The sequence below is a fragment of the Megalopta genalis genome, chromosome 9 (genome assembly GCF_051020955.1).
Source record: "Megalopta genalis isolate 19385.01 chromosome 9, iyMegGena1_principal, whole genome shotgun sequence".
NCBI classification, from domain to species: Eukaryota; Metazoa; Arthropoda; class Insecta; order Hymenoptera; family Halictidae; genus Megalopta; species Megalopta genalis.
In genome coordinates, this window is record NC_135021.1 from 18,042,298 (window position 1) to 18,060,277 (window position 17,980).

Here is a 17,980-nt window from a genome sequence, read left to right on the forward strand (position 1 = left end):
AGGAAAGAAATTTCTCCCTTGAAAATGGGGATAAAAGCCGGACATCCCGATATCTTCGGCAGTCGTCCATTTTCCGACGAAGGGGCAGGAAACGTGCATAAATCTGAATCTCAAATTTCTGGAAAACAAAGGCCCGTCCCGAGGAATTGCCTGGAACGATTGTACACCGTAGAGCTCGCACCTAGAGTGCCATTTCAGAAGCGATTTCCACACCCCGACGGTTCTCTAGCGAGTCCTCGCGGCGTGTCGTTTTCTCGAAGAAGGCACCGAGTTTCTTATTCTCCTCTCGTCGCTGGCAAAACTGGTGGCGAAGCCGGGCCGCTCGCGTAAAAGATAGCGAGTGCAAAAGGCAAAGGAGACCGGGACCCTCTCTCAGCAATCAAGGGTGATTACGGGTGTAATTACCGTTACGGCGCATTGCAGCGCCACGGGACGGGAGTGGGAACATTGTTTCTTTCTGGGAAACCGGCGGGTTTATGGGGATCGTTCCTTCGCGGTTTTTTCATCCGGTAAAGCGCGAATCCCTGCCACGGACGAACGGTCTCCCTTCGCCCCTCTTCCTCGCCCCCCCCGGCCTCATTCGTTACCAGATTCCTGCCATTTCTCGCTGAAACGCTCGTCGCCACCCCTTTTTTCTCTTCATTTTCGCGTTCGCCGGTCATAAGGCAAAGCCGCGCGCGAGTTTTGCGCTACAAATCGTTTCGGCTCCGAGAAGAAGCACCTTTTTCCCCGTGAAGCACCATCTGAAAAATGCTACTGTGGCTGCCCCGACGGCCGACCCTTCTTGTTTAGAACGCGAACGGCTCGTCGTTGGAAAAATCGCGATCGGAAGGCCACATACCTGAGCCTTAGGCGCATCGCGCGGTTACTACGCTCAGCTAGGAGACGAAAATGGACAATTTTGGAGGAGGAGGTACGATTAATCGAGCCTTGCCGCTCGATTTTTATAATTGGTGACCATAAGATCGAGCCGCGAGGCTCGAACAATCGTATCTCCTCTTCCCAAATCGTCCATTTTTGTGCGCGATCTGAGCGCGAATTAGGGAGAAATTAGTGTACCACCCCTTTCGAAATTGTCCACTTTTGCTTTCAAGCTGACCGTCAATTAAGGAGTATTTATCGTACTTCCTTCGCGAACCGAGTTTTCCATTATTATACTCTCCATTTTTGATATCGTTGCGAATGGTTAACGATTATTTCTCGTTATTTAGTTTACAATAAAACGTTCCATCCTGAACTACCCCATTGTTTGTCAACGACAGCGACGTCTCAGTAAAGAATGAATTCGCTACATGTACTTCGAAAACGTAACCCTGACAAAACAGAACAATTATAGGATAATGCGGGGGTGACCAATTGCTGTGCCTTCGTTCGTTTTCGGGCACAATTAACTTTCTACATTATCGGATGAGACATATTAAATTCGTTAATTAAGAAATAAACAAAATAAAAGAACGTGGTCACCGCACAGTAACCGGCTCCACAGCCCTAACCATCCAACAAAGAACGATAACCCACGCATCCGCATCCGTTAGATAATTCCGTCCCGATAATTCCGACAATCCGAATTCCTGAATGATTTCAGTGTCGGATACCGCGCGCAGCATTTCCCCCGTGCCGGTCTTTTTCCATCGTCATTGTTGACGACGTGCTCGTAAGATGGTAAGAACGCGATCTAGGCTGATTCCTGGGCGTGGTGATCGACAAAACGAAAGGCGGACGGGCGAAGAAGGGCGGCGGGGGGGAACGAAAGGGGAAATGCGCGGAGAAATAGGAAAGGAGAAAAAGTAACGGAAGAACCGTGGACCGAGAGCAGAAGATAGAACGCGAGGGAGAGAAAGAAAGAACGGGAGAAAGTGAGAGAAAGAGGAGAGGAGGGGGAGAAGGAAGGGGGGTAGGAATGGTTCGAAGACGGAGAAAAAGGAGGACGAGCGAGGAGACCGGCGAGAGGAAGAGAGAAGGGACGACGTAAGATCTTGCTCTTCGTCCGTGACTGGAGGGAATCTCTAGTGGGATAAGATGGACCCCATGGGCCTCGATGGTTGGTTACACGAGGGCCAGGGTTAGCCCTCGGGCAACATTCCCCGGTAATGGTCGGGTTATACCTCGGGTAACACAGGTGCCCTCGGCTATACGAGCGGAGAGATCGCAACGAAAGAAGAACTCTCGGCTGACTTACGACTTTCTCGATCAGCGGCGAGGATCTATCTCTCGGGTTCGATTGCGAGCGTAGCTCCGGCTCGGCTCGAAGCGGCGCGGCGAAGAGGATCGCAAAATCGGCGGCGGCGGCGGCGGGGCGCGTTACCCGAGAGACCGAACAGGTGAAACAATCGCCGACTACCTTCGAGCAAGGACACCCGAGAGACGCGCCTCGCCGAGCGAGCGCCCGGTAATAATTTCGCGGAGCGAGCGAGACGAGAGAAGAGAGAAGCGAGGAGGCACCTTCTGTTCGGTACGCGGTGGTTGAATATTTTTCATCCTTGGGGATAGTCGAACGGCGGCACGACGATGATTCGGGGCGCATTTTTCACGGAGTTTCGGCTAGCCACAATGCCCGCGGAACTTTTCTTTTTAATGACGCTGCCGCTGACTCTCGCCGGCCCGCAAGAAATACGATGTTCTGACCTTCTTAGGTCGCCACCCCCAATCTTCTTCTCCCGTCCGGCTTCAACCTTCCCGTTCTTCTTCTCCTACGGTTCGCCGTTTCTTCCCTTCCCGACCTTCTCCTCTTCTTCGTTTTTCGCTTCCCCTCGCTTACTCCAGCGGCGCGACTCCCACTCCCCGAGCTCTTCGTCGCTCTGTCTTTGCCTCCCTACCTTCTTGGCTCGCGTCCGAAGGGAAGGAAGAAGGCGCAGCAGAAAGGAAAGCCGAAGGAGCCCCGGCCGCGAGAGCCGCGCCGGGCCGGGTCGGGCCGGGCCGGGCCGAGGAGCCGGGTCTGGGCTCTGGGGCCTCTCTTCACAACGGAGAGTGCATTACATCCCCCCGGCTCCTTCTTCTTCTTTCATCCTTGGCCGGCTCCACCGCGGAATGTGGCTCGATCCGCTCCTTCGTGTCTGAAAGGCAGCATGCCACACGTGGCACCGGACGTCGACGAGGTGGACGGGCTCTCTCGGTGTATCTCGGGCAAATCGAAATATGCTAAATACAGGGTGTCCGAGAATCCTCGACTCTCCTACTTGCGCCTCGCGGAACAGAGACAGGCCGTCCGGGACTCGGGAGCCCGGGACCCCGAACAACGAAAGATGGAACGAGACGAGGATGGAGGCACGAGAAATCGAAAAGAAAGAGAGAAATGTATCGGTGGTGGGGAACGAACGGCGAGGGGAGAGAGAAAGAAAGAGGAGCCTTCTCGAACCAGAGAGAGAGAGAGTCGAGAAGAATCGAGGCGCGGCTGTTCGAACACGAACGACACTACCCGGACCGGCTTCACGACGTGCAGTTTTATTGAGGAGCAGATGTTTGAAACGTAACCCATAATGATTCCGCACTGTCTATATGTATGTATATGCCGACGCGCACGGGCGTGCTGGTGTGCGGCTGTACAGAGGCGAATATAATATGAATGAGTATTACATGCGACGGCGTGCCGAAGTTTCCGGAAGCGGGCGACGAGCACGCGGAAAATAGGCAATTTTGTGTCTCGGCATGCAATTTGATCGTGCATCGAGCAGCGTCGAGGCAGGCGTTCGAACGCGCCGAAGGTGCAACTGTAAACTCGAAGCAGCAATTGTGTCTCGCGATTCTTCACATTTTTAGAAATAACCGACCAACCGTTGCCACTGTTCGAAACGCCTCGCGCAGTAAACGAGTAAATCGCGATGCCATTCGATTTTATCGAGCACACAAAGTCGCGGAGTCCGCTAATGATACGTAATCCTAATCCCTACGCGGTTGCAACGGTGTAGAAAAATTGCCAAGCGTTTCTAGATAGATAGAAGCAGTCGCCTTTTGCCGGGTCTTCCTACGTATTTCTCGATACTGTATATGGAACAGTCGGGAACGCAGTGCCGCGTACGGTTTATGGTTTTGCCGATGAAAGAGCCACAGGATAACATATTTTATTGCGGCCTCGCCGATAATGGTGCTCCGGGGATCTAAACGGGGCGCGAGCGGTTTCGGTCACTGACATCCGCAGCAACCTTTACGGATCACGTCGGGGCTTTATGCGTTCCCTGAAAACACTTTCGCGACGCTTCTGTGAAACGACCGACCAACCACCCGTTGCCGATTGTTACCGAACGCTACGGCTCAAGAGTACGCCGGCCAAATTCGTCGGAGTTTCTCGCGAGTCTCTGACTTTCCTCTACTTTTGGACTTCGCGAAGTAAATTATCGTGACAATTACTTCTGCAAGGATCTTCGTGAGCTTTTGTAGTTCGGTTCGAGGGATTTGAGTATTCTTAAGATGTTAGACTCCTGATCTAATCGCGATTCTTGCAAAATTGTTAGATTGTGCGATAAATCCGTCGGTGCGATAACACCTGGGAAAAGGGGAGGAAAATTGCACAAGTTCGAAGCGACAGTTCAGATGGATTTCAAGATACGTTTCCGTGGAGCTATTTCTATGCAACTCAGTTTAAATTGAAGCTGAAAGTGTCTGCTTCAAAATAGGGTAGATTAGAGTTAAATTGTACAATAAGTCCGTCCGCGTCAACGACCGCACCGTAATACAGTAATGTCTCTCTAACTAATGCTACTAAGATTGTGCAGAAAAATGGAAAATTTGGGAAGAGGAGATACGATTATCCGAGCCTTGCAACTCATTTTTATAGTTGTTGACAATCCGTAACTATAAACACAAACCGCAAAGCTCGAATAATCGTATCTCCTGTTCCCAAATTGTCCAATTTTGTGGAGAATCCGAGCGCCGATTAGAGAGACATTACTGTATACTTTTTTACAAGAGAAAACGCGAACGGACTGATTTACTTATTTACCTAATATTTTGAAAGTTCCACTTTTCGTCCAGGTTCGCGAAAAGGCTCGACTCGTTTGATCCACTTTCGGAGAAGCGAGTGCGCGCGTTAGACAGTTTCGACCGGTCGTAGACGACGCAAACGTCCAAAAGCGCGCATCTAGCTTATGATCGCCAAGTGCGAAAGGGTGGGTCCCCGGTTCCAACTTCTTCGAGATCGAGTTCCAGTTCGGAAAGCGCGTCGCGTTGTCGCGCCATGAGGGTCTCGGACCCCGAGTGTCTGGCCCCATGTGGGCAGGACAGGTTTGGGGGCCTTCTCATTCACGAACATCTCCTCGCCGACAAGCTCTTTCATTGTTTCGCTCGTTTAGGGGTATCGGCATTTCGGGCCATCAGCCGTGCAAAAAGTCGAGCGAAGAGAATGGGTCCCCGAGCTCCACGCAGCGACCATATCGGGGCACCGTGGACGCGTACGTGCGGGCCCTTGTACGGGCCCATTTGGCCCGGCCGTGTGGAGGATCCCCGAATCCTCTCGCGGACTCCGCCGGCTCCGAGCGGGGCTCGTATTTGCTCCGCGATTATAATAAAGGAACACCGTCGCGGCCGATAAAATTAATTTGTCAGTCGAGCGGGACGACCGGAAACGGTCGTTCCCCGAAACCGCATCCTTGACGGAGATTGATCCTCGGAGGACGCTCGGGAGACTCGAAAGAATTTCTCCTTGGATCGTCGCGCATCGGCCCGATCCGACCCTGAAGAGACTCGACGTCTCATTTTTTTCACAGCTCCGGACACGGTTCTATTTCGTGAATCCGGCTGACGTTTCTGACTAATGGTTCCCGATTTCGATTGCGAAAGGTCGAACGAAAGCTTTGGAGGGCGCGTTAGATTTAGAAGCGCAGTAATGTTTCTCTAATCGACGCTTAGATCGTCCACAAAAATGACACGATTTGGGAAGAGAGGACACGATTGTTCGAGTCATGCGGTTCGTTTTAATAGTTGCGAATTGTCAACAATTATAAAAACTAGCTGCAAGGCACGAATAATTGTATCACACCTCTTCCCAAATTGTCCATTTTTGTGCACAATCTGAGCGCGGATTAGGGAGAAATTACTGTGGAATTTCACGCTTAAGCATTTGTGCGTAAATGCGGAAACATTGTAAGCCGTTGTTACGTCAAAGTTACAAATTGAATTAATTATAATAAAGTTGTTTAGACTGTTAAATATTTTTTTAATTAGCATATATCGGTTTTATAATAATAGATTTTCCGTTGCATAAATTGTCTTATATTTAAGAAAAAAATTCGGCCCATAGAGGGTTAAAGAATTAGGGGTTAGCCGAAGGTTCGTTTCGAAACATGCGCTGAATGCGAGTTCCGAAATACAGTAATGTCTCTCTAATTGACGCTCAGTTTGACTACAAAAATGGACAATTTTGAAAGAGGAGATACGATTATTCGGGCCTCGCGGATCGTTTTTATAGCTACGAACTGTCAACAACCATAAAAACGAGCCGCAAGGCTCGAATAATCGTGTCTCCTCTTCCCAAATTGTTCACTTCTGTGCACAATCTGAGCGCGAATTAGGGAGACATTACCGTATCGAGACACGCGAGTAGCGTGGCTAAACATTTACGTGCCGTTCAAAATTGATTTTCAGCGAGGCATCGATGAAATTCGGCTTCATTCTAATCATTCTCGTACGCTGGTCTGTTTGAAACAACGGCGGATGAAATTTTCATCGAAGAAATGTCCTCGGACGACGCGATTGATCGATACATTTCGCTGAAACGGACAAGCTCCTAGAACGTCCGCGAATAATGCACGATACGCAAGAATCCTTTCATGTGTAAATTGTCCATTTTTGTTGCACAATCCGAGCGTCGGTTAAGGAGACATTGCTGTACATGTTGTTAATATGGCCTTACGAAGTCGAACAAAAAGTCATGCTGACCACAACACCGTGCGTTATCTGTTTCAGACGGCGAGTATCTCTTCGTTGATCCGGAGAATAAGTTAAGCAAGTACGCGCCGAAGAACTGGCGAAGTTCTCACACATACGTAAGTATACCCAGTTACACCTGCAAAGATTGATAACGAAAGCATTCTAAAGGGGAGAAATGCACGGTTGTTCCGACAAAGATCGATTGAAGTGTTTGACTCGAAGTCAAATTTGTAAAGCGGCTGAGAACGTACTGTGCAAACAGAACGAATTGTTCTAACGCGTTTGCCACCGCATGGAAGCAGAACTCGCGCGTGCAAGAGCCTAATGCCTCGCGACAACGCGACTTCACAGTGAAGTGGTGTGTATACTGTGAAGCACGCTATAACTCGATTGACACTTCACTTCGTCCGGCATTATGCACACTCGAGGAATTCGCAGGTTTAGACGAGAGTCGGATGGCTGATAGGCTTGTCATCGGCTGAATGCGATATCCGTCCTTGCAAGCCCATTATGCCTGACCACTGAAAACGAAGAAGAACGGCGGAAGCGCTGTTGCAAAATTATGCCATTCGATTTACGCGTGTCCATAAGATCGTATCACGTAACGCCTGACAATCTCGCGAAACAATACTGGTTCGGTATCCGTTGATCACATTTTTGCCCGTTTTCGGGCAACGAAATTTCCATTAACCCTTAGAGCTCCACGCGTTTCTCGAGTACTACCTACCAGCAACTCTGGCACATTTTTGGAGCAAAGCGTATGGGATAAGGGAAGCCTTATTTTCAGCGGAAAAGATTACACGTCCTCGCGAAAGCGTTTGATTTTATTCATTTTATGCTGCTAAGCATAAAAATGGGCAAAAAATGTTTTAATCGCAATGGTATCTACTTAACATTGTGCGAGGTCGGTGCATCGACATCGTGAATTGTCACCGAAATTTCCAAGCAGCAAATGCATCCTCATCGAAGTGCATAAATTTACTATCAATGATATTCTTCGCGATTCTTAAATAAATATATCCCTCGTGTTCTTTGACGCGGTTTATTATAAAATTAGCACTGCGAATCGTCCGTTGAATTCTGTTTGGATACGGAATTATTGAAACAAAAATATCATTTGCGAGAGTTTGCCGGAATCTTTTTTATCGTTAATCTTCACTGGGATCGGCTCGATTGATAATTAAATTAAATTAAAAATTAGTAAACATTCTTCGGACGTTCTAAAACAAAGTTGAACAGCGTTTTTCTGAAAAATATCACTACCAGCAACTTCGGCACATTTTTGGAGCAAAGCGCCTGAGACAAAGGAAGTCTTATTTTGAGCGGAAAAGATTACACGTCCTCGCGAAAGCGTTTGATTTTATTCATTTTATGTTGCTAAGCATAAAAATGGGCAAAAAATGTTTTCATCGTAACGGTACACACGCTAAGCACGTTTTCACTGCAAATAACAATTGCCAACGTCGACAGAAACATAGCATCTTCGGTGTAATCGTCTCCGTAGCGGAGCCAACGGAGCGCTAAGGGTTAATATCTATGCCAAGGATTCCTCTATTATCCGAACGACACAGGTCTCGACACGGGCGTAGAACGTTCTAGAACGTTTAGAGCTCTCGAACGGTACGTTTCCGCCAGGAGGAATCGAGAAAAAAGGACGATTCGAGAGCAAAAGAAGGAGGCTGGCTCGCGGCGAAAAGAGAGAAGGGTGCGTAGAAGGCCCTCTTCGGTCAAATTAGCATTTCCATCCGCGGGTGCACGATGGCGGCCGTGGTTTTGCCCGGAGGGTAGCGCTAAACGAGCGTACAACAGCAGTCCTCTTCAAGACGAGTAGCCTCGCAATATACGCCGGCAACTCGTCGTCGTCACCACAGACACCGTATATGTTGCTCTTCCTTTTCCTTTCACAGGTCTCAACACCCGTACCCAACGTGGTTAACGTTGAACTGCCTGCATTTACGCGATCGCGATTCAGGTGGATTGTCGCGAAACTCTTCGAAACGAACAATCGCTTCTAAATAAATAAGATATAGGTGTATTTAACCCGAGAAAGATAACCTACGTCGCAGAGGCGCCTGCGAAGACTGTTGATTTTTGTTAATTTTTCATAGAGGTCTAGTGATTTAAGTTTAAAATTACTTAAAATATAAAAAAATATAATATAAATGCATTTTATTTTGACAATAATGCCAAACCTTTAAAATGACTAGATTAACTTAAATAAATATCCATTGTTAGTATAAAATTGACGCCTTAGAAAAGCATGCGCCTCTGAAGCGTATGGTTATCTTTTACGTACGTTGTCATATGGTTATCTTTCTAGGGTTAACTTGCACCGCACAGCCACCGTAAACACGTATCGGCTGAGTTATTCCAGTCCAATAGAAGGTTAGCTTGTGACACGGGACAGTTAGCTATGATACGAGATAACTCGTGGTTTGTTGGCAGACGCCCTCAAGGACGCGTCTGTTAAGGTTTACAGCTAATAAGAAGGCGCCGTAGGAAGGATTTATCTATTATTTTTTATTGTTATTTATTTAACTAAAAAGATAAAATGTTGACGTCTAGGACAGATTTCTTCGAAATAGGCTTGGTTTGTGAACGTGTGAAGCAAACTGAAAGAAAAATGTTAACGCTAAGTACAGCAGAACCGGTCAGAATTTGTTACTTTAGAATTATTCGGATGGTAAAGATACATTTATCAGTTATTTATTCGATATATGCGTTACTTGCAGCAAATATTACAATAACACACGTTCAAAGTCAGAATAAATGTCTAATCGTTACCTTTGTTAAACTAATATAAAACAACTGCTTTCAGTGCTTCGTCAATCTAGTGTTGAAATTGATTACTTCTTCGATCAGCTTGCACATTATAAATTCTAATAGACTAATTGGGGGCTGAAGAATGATCCTAGAAGTCAACCTGATAGCCAGGTTGTGTCGAGCAGATCAAGTCGATCGGGCAGTCGGTATAAAAATTTGTCTTTTGTGTAGAGTCGCGTTTGGGAGTCGAGAATAATTGGGCCCATTCTCTAGATACCGGTATCTCTCGGTCGTAATTTCTGCAGGGTCTCGCTACGCTGGCCTCGGCATTGCCATGGAATTTCAACGATTCCCGGTTCGATGCTTTTCCCGGAGCGGCGTGGCTCGGGGGCCGCAGGAATTTGTCAACTCGGCGGAACGCGTCCGATCGGCCGGACACCGGGTCTCGTCCGCACGAAATTGCGAATGGCGCGGTCCTCCGGGGGGCTCTCGGTGAGCAAGAGAAAAAGAGAGATAGAAGGAGGGAGGGGGAGAGAGAGAGGGAGAGAGAGAGAGAGAGAGAGAGAGAGAGAGACAGAGCGTGCCGCCCCGTGCGATATCTTCGTATCTGCTCGGAGCGGTGGGACCCCCGGTTTCGCTAATGACGGTCCACACCAATAACCAATAAATACTGGCCCGGTAAAACCGGGCTACCGGACTACGTGCTTATCTCGTCGGAACATCGACCGCGAGGATTTTCTGCTGCGGCGCGAGAGGTCCTCGGCTATTAAAACTGGGCCCCTCCCCTATCGGCGCTTTCTTGCTCCCCACTCTGCCCGACCGTCTCTCTTTCTCCCTCCTTCGGGGCCCCTTGTACCCCCCGCGACACTCTAACGAGGACCTCAATTGTTCGATTTCGATTTTAACGAGTTTTCGCGAATTTATAGCGCGCTTCTCCAATATATCCTATCGCAATTTATATTTTCAGACCGTATATTACAAAAGTCAGTTTTATTTTTCAGACGTTGAAACGACGACTGGTTCGTGACGTCCTTAATACGTCTTATTGCAGACGTTGAAACGATATCTGGGTCGGAACGTCTCTAAGACGTCTTATTTCAGTCGTTGAAACGACGTCGAGTTCGGAACGTCTTTAATACGTCTTATTTCAGACGTTGAAACGACGTCTGTTTCGGGACGTCTCTAAGACGACCCTTTCAGGTTGTAACACGTCCAGACCTAAATTGGACGTGAAATGGACGTCTACAGAACCTTTCGTGCTATCAAAACGAATTTCTAATTACTCTAGCAGCAGAAAGGAATGCACAAACGAAGCTGCAGAAGAGAATTCGATGTAATAATTCATCGGTATGGGCTGGATTTGATTTCGCTCAATTTCAATTCGAACAATCGAGAGATCCCTTTCTTCCGAAGATCTCTTCTCTACCGAAACGTTTGTTCTCTTTTCGTCGAGGCTATAAGGTTTCGCGAGCACGGACCACCGCGCGGATCATTAGCAGGCGAGCTTTAACAACGAACGTAATCGATCGAGCAGACACTCGGCTTTTTTTTTATCCGACGCGTGTATCCGCCGTGACTGTGGAATGCGACGCGTACGTAGCTCGGCTACCACGTCACACTTTCGATTTCCATCCTGCCGATGACCACCGCTCCGTCGTATCCTCCGCGCTTTCGCGAGACGTGGCTGATGTCATTGAGAAGCGTCTGTCGATCGTTGCACGCCGTTTGTCCCAATGACTCGCCTTGTTAACTGAACCGAGCCTTCGGTAGCTTCCTTGGAAGCGATTAGGACTTAGAATTACAAGAAGTCATCCGTACCTCCGCGAATGGTAAATTGAGATACAAATTAGCCGAGGCTGTGATGGACGTGATTATGTTCGTGATTATTTTAGTTTTGAAATGAAGAAATCTAAAACGCTCTAACGCACAAATTCTACACAAGCCTGTTGCAATTTAACGAACCAGCGTCCAAGAATCCAACCAGACGGTGCCTGTTCAAGTAGCTTCGGAGATTTTCAAGAATCTCGAGAGGAATCTAGCGAGGATTAAAAGAAAGTAGGTGGCCCGGGGAAACTCCGCGTGTCCGATATATTCAAGTGCCTTCAAGGATCCCTCCAGGGGAATCGAGAAAAATTCCTCTAATCGCAAGAAATTCTATACGAAGCAGCCCGGATTTGAGGAACTAGGTTCTCCAAAGTCCTCGCGCGATCAGAAGAGTCGTCTTAAGGATTCTCACGGGTGCTCGAATTACCGCGAGCCCCGAGAGGGGCTATCGATGATCTTCGATCCAGAGAACTCAAAGGCTTTACGTCGAGACTTACGAGACTCGTAAAGACCCAACAATGCGACGAAAATACTTTTCTAAGATCTATCACGCGCGTCGCTCTTAGCGTACGTGAATACAGTAATGTAATGGAAGAGGAGATACGATTATTCGAGCCCTGCAACTCGTTCTTATAGCTATTGACAATTCGAAACAATAAAAACGAACCGCAAGACTCAAATAATCGTATGACTTCTTCCCAAATTGCCCACTTTTTGTGGACAATCTCAGCGTCAATTAGAGAGACATTACTGTACTCGAGCAAATTAGTATCCGCGCGATAGTATATATTGCATCGCTTCGAACTCGTTTAGTTCTTCATACGATCAGCATGTTCGCTTCTATTTCTTCTGTTAGCTGGCTTTCAAGTTGTTCGGTCCAGTCATTTCTTCCCAACTATGTCGAAAGATCTCTAAAGCTTGTCCTATAGGTATTCGAATACGTTTTAATAATTTCAAAAATATTACCAATTCTATCTGAAGATTCGAAGGTACATACATACAGTAATGTCTCCCTAATTGACGCTCAGATTCTTCACCAAACTGGAGAATTTGGGAAGAGGAGATACGATTATTCGAACCTTGCAACTCGTTTTTATAGTTGCTGACAATCGATAAGCATAAAAAACGAGCCACAAGGCTCGTACAATCGTATTTCCTCTTCCAAAATTGTCCATTTTTGTGAACAATCTGAGCGTCAGTAAGGGAGACATTACTGTACTCCGTTACCACGACGAGAAGATACGATTATTCGAGCATTTTGGCTCGTTTCTATATTTGCTGACAATTCGTAACTATAAAAACGAACCGTAAGACTCGAACAATCGTACCTCCTCTTCCCAAATTGTCCATTTTTGTGAACAATCTGAGCGTCAGTAAGGGAGACATTACTGTACTCCGTTACCACGACGAGAAGATACGATTATTCGAGCATTTTGGCTCGTTTCTATATTTGCTGACAATTCGTAACTATAAAAACGAACCGTAAGACTCGAACAATCGTACCTCCTCTTCCCAAATTGTCCATTTTTGTGAACAATCTGAGCGTCAGTAAGGGAGACATTACTGTACTCCGTTACCACGACGAGAAGATACGATTATTCGAACATTTTGGCTCGTTTCTATATTTACTGACAATTCGTAACTATAAAAACGAACCGTAAGACTCGAACAATCGTACCTCCTCTTCCCAAATTGTCCATTTTCGTGGACAATCTGAGCGTCGATTGGAGAGACATTACCGTCTCGGCTTGCGCAACCTGTTTGTTAGTTATCGAGCGGCCGGGTGGCATGCGGTTCCGATGGTAGGATCGATTAGACCACCGGAAAATCGAATCGTGAACAATTACTCGGAATCGGTTGTCCGTCGCCGCGATACCTCGATCGATCTGCGGCACGTTGTCCGTTTGCATATCGGCCGAGAAAAATAAAACCGTACGATTGAAATATTGTTCGGAATAACAGGCGCCAATTGAAGTATGGCACCGCTTGCTAATGGACGTGATTTATCGGCGCGTGTGCGCGACCAGACATGCCATGGCACCAACACCTATAAGTGGGGGATCGCCGTTCGCCCCGACGCGATGCATGGCTCGTCACAATGTGGCAACAGGCCAGGCGCCACGTAACAGCGGCAGTCAACATCAACAACACATTCCTGCAGGGCCACCGACCACCATATTCGTATGTCATCGATTTCACGCTGTCCGTTGGTTTGGCGGCCGGCACACGATTCGCGCTGATATGTTGCAACCTTTCACGCGCGGGACGACTCATGCCGTGCAGAGATTCGTTCACGATGTCCGGACACCTGACGTGGGGCTTCACAGTTTGTAGCCCGTTGATTTCCCGTCGCACGTTGTTAGCCGGGAACCAAGCGTGCGCCGCGAGGAACTTCGTTTAAAAAGCCCCTCGCAATTACGGGAAACGATCGTTTCCGTCGGAGCTTGCTTTTCAACTTGGCTTCTAGGTCTAGAGCGACTTTACCGTCGACTGCGACCTTCGATTCTCTTCTTTCGCGTGGGTGGTCGCCGAAAGGTTGCTTTCACCGTCGAACCTATCGAGCCCTAACAGCGACTAGCGCGTATTCCTTGGTCCTTTGCACTCGGAGGCACATTAACGCAATGTTTCAAATAGTTTTTACGACTCACGGTATTTTCGTTTTGTATAACCCAGTGCATTTCGAATAGATGAGATTGAATTCTATGACTCGTGCAATAGTTACGGTTTCGACAGTTCTTCAACCCCTCGACATTATCATTTTCTTCGCAATTACTGCGATTAGAAATTGTTCGATCGCGATCATTTCGAAGAAGGGAAGGAAAATCGATGCTTATCGCGCGCCTAAATTTACTTGAACGCTTAAGTATCGATGCCAAGAGATCAGAATTTTATTCCAATTTTAAAGGACAGAATAACAGCTATATTCGATGCGTTATTATTAGACATTTTCATGGCCGGTCCAACTCGTCGAAGTACGGCAAGGGGTTAAATATGATCAAATTTGACTAATAACATTATTTTGAAATGTGGCATAACAGTTTTCAATGGTGTCTCAGAGTCGCCGCTCGAGTGCGGAGGGTTAATTGCGATGAAAAGACCGTGTTCATCGATTAAACCTTTCGCCAGTTTGCTTATAGTTAGACTGCGGATTTGATGGATTTATGGCAGAATAAATTGGATGGCAGAGATATAAAATTGCGAAGACGCGAGAAGAATTTATATAATAATATCGTTACGTAAATTACTATCTTAAACGATTGATTTTTATTTAACATTCGCTGCTTTCGATTCGTCTCGAAATACTTGTACAGTAATGTCTCTCTAATTGACGCCCGGATCGACCAGAAAAATGGACAATTTGGGAAAAGGAGATACGATTATTCGAGCGTTGCGGTTTATTTTTATAGTTATAAATTGTCCAGAATTATAAAAAAGAGCCGCAACGCTCGAATAATCTGATTTTAGGTGGACAATCTGAGCGTCGGTAAGGGAGACATTGCTGTATCTCGCACGAAGATCCGCACAGTCTACTTGTAACGTATGCATGGATTAAGAAATTTGTTCGATCATTTTCTATGAGACAGTCTTTCGAATTACAACCGCTCCGAAGCAAATAATATGAAACCGATGGTTTCGCTTTAATGCTAAGATGAACAACGTTTGCACTTAATTAGGACCAGAACTTCGACGTTTCGATCATCCCCGCGGTCCGACCTCCTTTGGTTCACGATTTCTCTAGAGGGCAGTCTCGATAATGGTAATCTTGCCACGATTTTTCCACGGATCTCCATTTCCAAAGATCAATTTGTACCTTCGCTTGTTCGTCCTTCCGTCGTGTTTTGCTCTCTTGGTGGACGGTCGCGAGTCGACGGAAGCATGACAGAAGAACGAAAAATTCGCTGCGATTAGAATAAAGGGCGAACAGCAAGCAACGAAGGCGAAGCCAAATATTGCAACAATGAGCGGTGCCGAGACTTTTGAGCGTCAGTGTATGCAAATACCGACGGTTTGCAGGGGGACTCCCGATTTTTAGCGGGGACTGTACCCGCGGGCCATCCAAGAACGTCGGTAGAAGAGAAGGACGCCGCGGCGGGAGCGAAAAGATCGGACAAGGAACAGAAGTGGGAAGATGGAGAGGCATACACCGTGCTGGATTAATATTTATGGTTCGTAAAATATGCGGATGGACCCGACGGTATAATTTGCTACGATTTGACCGGAGGGTCTAGGTCTAGACGCGAGAGCCAGCCGAGAAACCCTTCTCGGTTTAATTTTCGGCTACCGAATTTGGAGCGGGCCTTCGTTATTGGCGGCTGTGTCTCCCTTTAGCCATGCTGCTCGCCTCCTCCTGGGCCTAACCACCGCGGCCCATCTCCGTCCTCTGTCCCCTGGGTCGTCTCTCCATCTATTTCGCTTCTTTTTGCTTTTCCTCGTGCTGCTTGGTCGCTCGATGATGTATCGACCACGCTGCACAGCCCCGAGAAGCTGCCACTCGTGTGTGTCTCCCTTCTTCTTTCTCTTTCGCTAGCTGCGCGATCGCGTTGGCCAGGTCTAATTTCTATTTGCGGAGCCCACGGGCCAGTCTTTTTGATTGCCGGATTTAAACGGAAACGCCGGTCTATCGTTAAGACAGATTGGGGGCTGGGTAAGTGAAATTAGGAACGGATCGAACCTAGCGGCAACATTTTTCATCTCGGTACACAGTAATGTCTTCCTAATTGACGCTCAGATTGTCTACGAAGATGGACAATTTAGGTAGAGAAGATACGATTATTCGAGCATTTTGGCTCGTTTTCATATTTATTGGCAATTGGTAACTACAAAAACGAGCTGCGAGACTCGAACAATCGTATCGCCTCTTCAAAAATTGTCCATTTTTGTGGACAATCTGAGCGTCAGTAAGGGAGACATTACTGTACTCCGTTACCACGACGAGAAGATACGATTATTCGAGCATTTAGGCTCGTTTTTATATTTGTTGGCAATTGGTAACTATAAAAACGAACTGCGAGGCTTGGATTTAGAGTTTGAATGGTTTCGAGTGGAAAGGGTTCAGTACTTATTCTATAATAATATATTAATATAATATATATTATATAAGAATATTATTATATATATAATATTCTATAATATATATGTATAGTACTATATACTCTATTATATATTATATTAAGTACTACAACTTCCAGGTTCTTCTATGATTATGCTTCGGATCATTTTGCAAAATATTCTGCGTCGATTAAAAAGAATAAAAGCCACCTGGAAAATTCTGTTATCAAGGGTGCCCGTATCGATACGCTTCAATATTCTTCGAATTTTTTTACTTACAGTTGCTCGTTTTTGTCATGTACTCTGTAGTCTACTTATAATTTGATGCATTCGGTAGACAAGTATCGAATCGGCGAAGCCGCGATAGGGAAATATCGAAGATATCCACAAAGTTGTTCCGTTGGGTTCGATAAACCCGGCACTGTTATCGACCGTCGAATCTGCCGATCTCTTCCTCTGTTCGTCCCTGTTGCTGTTTCACTCCGTTGAGTTTTACGAATCGAACTCGAGAGATCCACGGGGGATTTAGTCCCGATTCTCGGTGGAACGCGTGTAGCTACCGTGCTTGAGAGCGCGTGGGCAGAAACTGGTATGGGCGTATTCACGGTTTGGTGGTTTCGCCCACGTTTGCAGGTTTTTCTTTCGTCGCGGTAGCCTGCGAATCGCTTCGATACAGAGCCGATCCAAACATCGCCGAGATTTATACGCATCTGGTCCCGCAGCACGAACGTTCGACCCTCCTCTCCCAAATCGAAGGTCGGAAAGATTTTGAAGACCGATGATGTTTCCCATTTAGAGAAAATCGAGGCCAGCCGATTTCCTAAAGCAAGTGGAGTTTCAAAGTGATCGTTTCAGTGTCAACGATAGAACGTCCATTTGCAATTGTCACTTCCGGGACGAATGTTCAACATCTCGTAGTTTCTTTCAATTGCGACACGGACAGGCTTGGTTCATAGCCAGCAGTGTTTTGCAGTTTGAAGAGCGACACTTGCGTTTATACGTATACGCGTGCAACCATGATATCGAGTATTATCGATTCGATGAGAATAATGAGACCCCGACCGGATCGTGTTACTTATTCTAGTCTATGAAAGAACAATTCAGTCATCAAAGCAACTGATTGTCTCGAGGAACCGTGACCGGATATGCTGGATTCTGACGCGTACGAAAATTGTCTCGCGTAAAGTTTAGAAAGAGAAGCAGACGGAAGCTTGCGATGCAATTGTTCGAATTCAAAGCGTAGTACACAGGATGTCCCAAAAATGTCTCGCAATCCGAAAGTGGCGAGTTCCTCGGGTCATTTGAAGCAACTTTTTCCTTTACAAAAGTTTTCTCCGAGGCACCGTTAACGAGTTATTAACGAAAAACAGTGCGCCAATGAGAGGCGTGCTCGGCTGGCGCGAGGCGACCGAGCCAACGAGCGGAACTGGGCTTCGCGCGCTGGTTGGCTGAGCCGCCTCGCGTCAGCCGTACTCGATTCTTA

The 17,980-nt window shown here is 47.0% G+C and overlaps 2 protein-coding genes across 5 annotated transcripts in view; one reads left to right on the plus strand and one right to left on the minus strand.

Annotated features, from left to right (window-relative positions):
- Positions 1 to 17,980, plus strand: part of LOC117224822 (protein expanded) — a 138,940-nt gene that overhangs the window by 106,873 nt on the left and 14,087 nt on the right. For all 3 annotated transcript variants that reach the window (XM_033477975.2, XM_033477974.2, XM_076524675.1), the window contains one exon: positions 6,898 to 6,977. In XM_033477975.2, coding sequence (XP_033333866.1) covers positions 6,898 to 6,977 — 80 coding nt within the window. The remainder of the gene's footprint in view (positions 1 to 6,897; positions 6,978 to 17,980) is intronic.
- Positions 1 to 17,980, minus strand: part of LOC117224826 (putative sodium-dependent multivitamin transporter) — an 87,823-nt gene that overhangs the window by 54,484 nt on the left and 15,359 nt on the right. The gene's annotated exons all lie outside the window — the stretch shown is intronic.